This window comes from Lactuca serriola, chromosome 7 (genome assembly GCF_051521515.1).
Source record: "Lactuca serriola cultivar US96UC23 chromosome 7, Lser_US96UC23_V15, whole genome shotgun sequence".
In the NCBI taxonomy this organism is placed as follows: domain Eukaryota; kingdom Viridiplantae; phylum Streptophyta; class Magnoliopsida; order Asterales; family Asteraceae; genus Lactuca; species Lactuca serriola.
The window spans coordinates 43,650,741-43,659,173 of record NC_136414.1 but is presented as its reverse complement, the minus strand read 5'-3'; the positions used below and the strand labels follow the sequence as shown (position 1 = coordinate 43,659,173).

Here is an 8,433-nt window from a genome sequence, read left to right as displayed (position 1 = left end):
CCGAGTAATACTCAAGCTTGACTAAATAATATATTTTATTAGCTCAACCTCGATTTGAACAAAATCTATTTCAAGTATTTTCCGAATTGTTCTCGAGTATCTCACCTGGTTCAAGTTAGTTACACCCTTATTCTCATGGCCATGGATAGGTTGTGTTCCTTGAAGAAGAAAGATAAAAGATGATTTTTAGTTTTTATGATGTTTTTTAGACCTCTATTTAAAATTTAGAACAAAGCAGCGATTGAATTAAAAAAGAAGAAACAAGAAGGCCAGTGTATAAAAATAATAATATGAACAAGGAAGGCATAATATGAGTTAAAGATAGATACATGAAACAAAAACCCACACCATGTCTAACGTCTACAAACAAGAAAAACAAATATCAAATGGTGTTTATCAGTTATGTTACGTACGCCTCTCTCTGTATAGTAGAATTAAATAAACAGCAATCATCATATAATATATATATAGAGACTATTTACCTAAATACCCTTACCTCTGTCATATCACCACCCATTTCCTAAATCGATCTCATATATTATATAATATATTTTTTTTTTAAACCACCACCTGACACCTACAAAATCCGGCCAGCTGGCAGCCCATTTTCACTATCATCAAGTTCGATATCAGCCGGATCACCAATCCACGGCTTCCCTTCCCGCCACTGAAACTTAATCCTTAACTTCCCATTCGCATCCACCCCCACCACCTGACCTCTACTCGCATGCGTCTCCATCCCCCACCCCCACCGCGGGATAACCAAACCCTTCTTGATCCGCACCCTGTCCCCCACCACAAACCGCCGGATCCTCTCCACTTCCCCCGCCTTACACAGCCACAACCGCTCCAAGAAACAAAACGCCACCCAAACATCACCCTCCTCCATCCGGTGCACCACCCCGATGCTCGAATGAGTCACCTCCCCCCAATGGTGAACCGGGGAGGTCACAGACGGTTTGACCCGGACCCAGTCCCCAATATGGAGCTCCTCTTCTTCAACCACTTCCACTTCAAACGGGTCAAGCATCCATGACTTTGAACCCGCGGGGGTATACATCCTTAGCTTCCCGTCCGAATCGATACCCGAAATCACCCCGATGCTGGAATGCGTATGGCCCGACCACCCGAACCGCGGTTGTTTCACCGAGGGTTTCACCCGAACCCGTTGCCCGTTCGTGAGCTTCTCGACCCGTTCGAGATCTGTACACGGGCCGACCCATTGATCTTGCTCCCCGCAAAACCCTACCGAAATATTCCCAGTCCATTCGTCCGATTCATATACAATCCCTTGTACAATCCCGATACTACCCGGGCCGATTGATTTCCAAACACTTGCGGTTTCACTCATTTGAACCCACTCTCCAACTTCAAAAGTTTTTTCTATTTCCAAATCCGCCGGGTCGCCTCTCCACAATCCGGGCAGCCCGAAAAACGCGACGCGTACTTCGCCGTCCGCGTTCACATTGATGATAACGCCACGGGAGTTGGGCTGCGCGCCTCGCCAACCCCATCGCGGTTCTTCTAGCCCTGCCCGGAATCTCACGTGCTGCCCGATTTTGAACCCGAGGACTTTTTCGATGTCCGTGTGGTGAGTCATCCATTTGCCTTTACGGAAACAACAAGCCAATTCTAGATAACCCGTGTCTTGTACACTATGAACAACTGCTAAACTTTCTTTTCCAATACTATACCAATCGTAACTAGGTCGAGTTCCTACACTCGGTTTTGATCGAACCCAATCGCCTACTTCAAATCCCGAAAGGACTTCCGCATCTCCAGGAGATACTTTCCATAACCCGTGTCTTCCAGCCACTTTAGCCTGAGAAAAAGGAAAAGAAAAAGATATGGAAATTGGAAATGGTTTTTGAATGAGTTAATGGAGAAAAAAAGGAGTTAAGTTGACATACATTTAAAGCTCCATCCATGTCGATTCGGACGATTTTACCCACGGTGGCGGGGCTTTCGTTTGACCATCCGAGGCGTGGTTGGTTGACGGAAGAAATTATATGAATTTCTTGACCTAATTCGAAAGGTGCTACTTTTTCGACATCTGTCACTGAACATGAAAAGGGTTTGCTTCTGAAGCAAAAGGCGATTCCCATGTCACCATCTTCTTCTAAACTGTGGATTAACCCGATACTGTTCCTGGTTATGTCCTCCCACCCGTATTTAGGTGAAGACACTGAAGCCTTAACCCTCACCCAATCTCCAACCTGCCATGTCACATAATTCGCTCATAAGTCATAATTGTTAAAGAAAATAAAATACCCAAAGATGTTTGTTAATTTACCTTAAAGTCCTCGACTTTTTCCATGTCAGAAGGATCAGCTTGCCATGGTATGGGCCTATTTGGAATTTCAATTATCAGGAGACCATCACTTTCTATCTCAATAATTCTTCCAACACTGTGATGTGTTTCACCACCCCAAGCATACCTAGGCTCTGCAACTGACCTCTTCACACATACACGATCGCCAATCTGTAGACATTGAGGATAACATAAGTTGAATTATTCTATTTAGTATAATATCAAGAAATAGCAACAATAAATAAATGTATCTTTATTATATATACCCTGAATGGGTCAACGGGTTCAACTTCTTCGGGTTCACAATGCCATGGATTTGGAAGATAACTGAGTTCCAACAACAAACTATTATCGGGTCTAATACAATACACAATACCAATGCTTCCTGGTGTAACCGACCCTAACCCATGCTTAGCTGTTGTAAGAGCGGGTCGGACCCGAACCCAATCTCCAACTTTAAATTCCTCAACCCGCTCCATTTCTGCCGGGTCGGCCTTCCATCCTCTGGATGCTCCAGGAAACCCGACCCGCAAAATCCCATCATCATCAACACAAAGAACAGTTCCAATACTCTCTCTCGATTGCCCACGCCAACCAAATCTGTCAAGATTATCATTTTTTTTATTTTTTTTGTAAATTATGTATTAACTATAAGAATTACTTTTTGGGTAGGACAAAAGATTCCAACTTTTGTCCTATGTAATCGTACCTTGGTTCTCTGACATCTGGTTTGAGTTGGACATGTTGGCCTCTGTCCAATGGGATGACTTTCATAACTTCATTGGCAAGTACACGGGCTTCACCAGAACAGAATGAAACAAAAAGATTGTCTTTATCAGGGACACTTTGAACAAAACCAACACTTTTGTGTGTTGCACCTTGCCACCCGTATGTTGGTGTTGCAACTGTACTTTTGAATTTCACCCAGTCACCTACTTGGTATCTATTTGAAAGAAAAAAAAAATCAAGTATTTTTTTGAAATGTAGATAGAAAAGATGTATATTAGAAAATGAAAGAAAGATACTGACATTGTTGGAAATAAATGAACTCCTTTGTTTGCAAGTGCCTCCATCAAATCCTCTGAAATCCATTCCCGAGGAAGGGCCTCCAAGAAGTCACGTAGTGTCATACCACTGACATCCATCACAAATACATAGATAGATATAAGTGCTAAATGAAAATTATTATATATTTGGATGATATTTTGCTATAAGTGTGTAGATTTTTTAAAGTACAATGGTGTCATAGAAAGAAATGAAAGTAGGATGAAACAATAAACAAATCAATGGAAGTACCTGTGATTCCTGACTTCTACAGCAGCCCCTGGATATTTAAGCATAACAATGATCCACTCCAGATTTTCACGTATCATCTTTGCTGTATCAGCAGCTATATGAAAAGCATTGTTTCCTTCATCATCCTGAAAAAAGAAAAAGAAAAAGTTGAAAACAAGCAGCACCCTTGTTAGAGCCATAAAAAAATAATTCATAACAAACAAATATCCAATTTAGAATTGATAGAGGGAAAGGAATAGGAACCTGCAAATTACAATTTGCTCCTGCAGAAAGAAGCATTCCAACACATGATTTTGATCCTCTTGCCAATGCCACATGTAAAGGAATGGTGTTTTGCACATTCCTTATGTTCACATCAACTCCAGCATCAAGAATAATCTGCTCAAACAAAACACCAGTTAATGACCCAATTCAACTCAATCATGTCTTTCTGTTGTGTAAATGTCACTAAACTTGAGCAAAATGATGGAAGAATAAACAAATAAACAAATAAACTTACTTTAACTAACTCCACATCATTAGTCATAGCAGCAGTATGCAGAGCTGTGCGTCCATGTTGAGTGTCTTGAGCAGTAGCATCAGCTCCAGCAGCAAGAAGAATCTGTACAAGTTCTCTACCATCTGCAACAAAATTAAACAATATATATATATATATATATATATATATATATATATATATATATATATATATAGGGTAATAACTAGCAATAAAAAAGTGATTGAGATGAATCATGAATATGAGATTTTTTTTAAAACTTACTAGCTTCATGATCTTTCTTTAAAGCAGCTGCCATACTCAATGCGGTCCCCACAGGACTAGGTACATCTATGGCTTCTGCAATTTCTTCAGAGGATGCAACTTCAATCCATCTTTTAACAACAGCTACATTCCATGTTGTCACACATAAATGCAGAGGCCTATTGAATCATACAATTAACTGATTAATCCCCATATAACTCAAAATTGATTGAAATTAGCTTCTAGAAACATAAGAAAAGATAAAATTTGTACTTACGTGAGATTCTTTGAGTTTGAAATACCCATGGATTTACATCCCCCATTTTCCAATATAACAAGAGCACACTCTGTGTACTTTTTTGTCACTGCTCTATGCAATACAGATTCACCTTCATCATCAACTGCATTTGGATCAGCTCCAGCCACTAGCAATTCCTATAGGTTTTTTTTTTATAAAAAATATTAGAACATTAAACATTTTGAGAAATCTACATATAAACAAATCAATGAAAGCACATTGCTGTTTATTGCATAGAATTACAAAAAACTTACACGCATGCAATCTGGTTGACCATGATATGCACAAACATGAGCAATTGAAGGACCAAATCCATCCCTCAATCTAGACCTCACATTAGCATATCTACTAAGAAGAGCACGCACACATTCTGGGGACCCCGCTGCAAGAGCAAACACAAGTGGTGGGTCCCCATCTTTATCAAGTACATCCACATTGGCCTCTCGATAACTTAAAATAGCCTCAACGAGTTCAGAACTGCCACGTCTGCATGCCAGGTGGAGGGCAGTTTGGCCCTCTGCATTTTGAGCTTCTAGAAGAGAATGAAACGTGTTGACATCGTTTTTTGATGAAGCCTTTGCTAGCAACTCACTGTATTCCAAAAATATAAGGAATCCATAAATTACAGAATGAAAGAAAGAATGTGATAAAGGTATAATTGAAAAGTGATACTGACCTCACACCAGAAACATTCCCTTCACAAACCATTGTATGTAAAAGAGTTCGATAATCATGGACAACTTCTAAGTTGGTTGGAGGGACAGGTGGTATCGTCCCATTTGCTTTCGGGTATACAATTACATCACTGCAATTTGAGAAAATGTTGTAAATATGATGTGTTGTTTCTTTTTGAAAACTTTACAAGACTTGGGGGTTGTTTTTGTTTTTTTCTTCCCATTGAGTCATGTATGGGTAAACTGACTGAATACGTAATGATGTATGCATGGATAAAACATTGTATACATAAAGTTCGTTTCTTTTCTAGACCGAATAAACCGTTTGAATGAGACTCAATGACCCTTATACCCTCACATTCCAACACACAATTTTCACAATATACATCAATTCTAACATGAAGTAAGTCAAGGTCTGATTGAGTCAGACCCAACCTCTTATTAATCAGAAGCAATAGGAGCGAATCAGAGGCTTCTAATTGTGGTATCAAGCAGTCTGAATTTGACCAAGTCAGACCCAATAAGAGGCATATCAAACAGCTCATTAACTCATTATGTCCAGATTAAGTAAAAAAGAAAAAAACCCTTACCTATCTGGGCTTGCAGGAGGCCCACGAGGTATTTCTTGTAAATGCCTAAGAAATATTGCAAGCATAGCACTAAAAGGCGGTCTTTTAGGTGCCTTAAACTGTAAACAATCACCAATCATTTTCCACAAATCCCTTGGTATTCCAACACCTACTACACTTGCATATTGTGGAGGTTGTCTTTTCGCCTTAACAACTGCACGATATATTTCCTCAGCATTTAATCCAGCCCACCTACAAAAAAAAGTTACCAATTTTTTACATTTTAAGTAACAATACAACGTGTATAAGTCAAGGAATATAAAAAATATATATTAAAATTTATACATACGGAACAGAACCAGTGCACATTTCTACTAATGTACACCCAAAACTCCATGCATCTGACTCAGGTGATATACCAAGGGCATCATCCCAAAAAATATTTAAAGATTTTTTAACAGGCTCCCATGCTTCTGGAGCTGTGTAGTTTGGGCTTAACATTGTGCAATCCATGCATGAATGAGTTCTTGAGGAATCACACTCTAATCGGGCTTTTCTGCAAGCTGGTTTTTTTAAAATGGCAGGAAGGGCATAATCGGAAACAACTGCACGACCTTCTTCATCTAAAAGAAGATTTGATGGTTTAAGGTTCATACAAACCACACCTGCTGCATGTAGTTCAGCCACCCCACGAGCAATATCTGCACCATATCTATTAAAAAGAGGAAGGAAAGAAGATTATTAGATAATAGTAATAATTACTAGATTTGGAATATACAAGAAATGGAATCTTAGATATGTTAGGGTAAAGTGGTTGAATGGGTAATAATGTTTGTCTGGATAAAGTGTTGTATGCATAAGGACTGTTCTTATCTAGAATGAATAAACTGTCTGAATGAGACTAAATAACCACTTTACCCTTACATTCCATTCATCAATTTTAACATTATAGGAGTTGTAACCCTAATGAGGATTCATGCTTTGCAACAGGGAGCTTCCTTCTAATGGTTTACGTCATGTCTATTGTTCCCAAATACTAGGGTGTTATAGGTTTGAAATTCTTTGGGCAAAAGGTGATTTTTTTTAACAAAGAGCTTACTTCATATGTTGTGAATCAAATCAAACATATCTAACAAGAAACAAGTAAATCACAAAGAGAAACTGTTACACAGAAACAAACCTCAGGATTTGCTCAAGAGTGAGTCTCCCTTCGTTTCTTTGCATCTCTGTCTCAACAGAACCATTGCATTTATCCATGATCAGAGCAAGACACTCATCCACCTTCGTTGCCCCATGAAACTTGCACACATTTCTACACCACATCGACTTACGCCTCAAATCATCAAGCTCATTCTGTACCCAAACTAAATCAGTATCTTCCCCAATCACCACAAGTTTCTTCACCGCCACACGGTGACGACACCTCCCTGATTTCCCAGACAACACCGCCGACCACATTTCAACTCCGCTCCCCTTCCGCCCTGGCCCTTCCCCAATCCGCCTCACCATCCTCAAATCCTGGTGCGAACCAAGTTCGATTAAGCCATTAGAACTGGAAGCGTTGGACCCACAGCTGCGCCGGTCTCTATCCACCACCACCACCAACCCATCATCCTCATCGTCATCATCCTCGTCGGTAAAATCGCTATTGGAAGCAGAAGAGATTAACCCCAAAATAGCGTAGTTCTTCCGTAGCGCGTGGACGGAGTTACCGACAACGGAGACTTGGCGACATCGTGGACACGGAAGAGTAGTGTCTGATGGTGCTGATGAAAACATACGGGACAAACACTCTTTACAGAATCCATGGCCGCACTCAAGCAACAACGGACACCTATCTTCTTCGTTGTACCTTGTCTGACAAACCGTGCAACAAGGTATCTTCATACCCTTGAATCTTTCAACTCCTCAACAGTTCAAGTTGACTGATTGAATTGAACCCACCACCTGATTCAAGATCTCAAATTGATTGAATCAGGAATGGTAGATCCATTGAACAGAAGTGATCGATGGATTTGGAAAGAATAGCTGGAGAGCACACAAGAAGGTTTTTTTGGGGGTTTAATTTTATTATAAGTTGATGTTTTTCTTCTGGTTTAGCATACGATGAAGTGAAAGTGTGAAACCGGTTTCTAGTATAAGATACAAAAAGTACAAGTTCTAGATGCGAAATACAATAATGTCTAATTTATAGTTATTCCATTTTTTTGGAAAAAAAATTTAGGTATCGTGAGTTGGGATTTTATTTGAAGTTTTTGTACTAATGTGTTAGACATGACCATGGCTAAAGAAATATCATCATTCCAAAAAGAAGGTTTATCTTGTCCGATTAAGCTTTCGCTTTTAAATGTGTTTGAAGATGTTGAATCATATGGCAAATTGAGCTCTAATTTGCCATCGTTAAAGCACTTGTAAGCTTCTTTCTTGAACATTTGCTTTATTGTAAATCATTAGCAAGAGTAGTGATTATATCTTTTATAGGTGTAGATTTACCTAATAATTACATGACGAGTCATCTTATTGTAAGTTCGATATTTGTGATGGCT

General features: G+C 39.5%; 1 protein-coding gene across 1 annotated transcript; it reads right to left on the bottom strand.

Moving 5' to 3' along the window:
* Positions 1 to 275: 275 nt before the first annotated feature.
* On the bottom strand, positions 276 to 7,999 carry KEG (protein kinase KEG). The gene is made up of 16 exons (XM_079010267.1): positions 7,068 to 7,999; positions 6,237 to 6,599; positions 5,909 to 6,139; positions 5,321 to 5,449; positions 4,899 to 5,235; positions 4,624 to 4,781; positions 4,368 to 4,525; positions 4,107 to 4,228; positions 3,851 to 3,985; positions 3,608 to 3,732; positions 3,341 to 3,445; positions 3,021 to 3,254; positions 2,578 to 2,911; positions 2,294 to 2,482; positions 1,911 to 2,216; positions 276 to 1,822 (listed from the first exon to the last, which is right to left on the bottom strand). Exons 1-16 carry the CDS (start codon positions 7,772 to 7,774, stop codon positions 578 to 580), a joined length of 4,878 nt encoding a protein of 1,625 aa, XP_078866393.1. The 5' UTR covers positions 7,775 to 7,999; the 3' UTR covers positions 276 to 577.
* Positions 8,000 to 8,433: the final 434 nt, after the last annotated feature.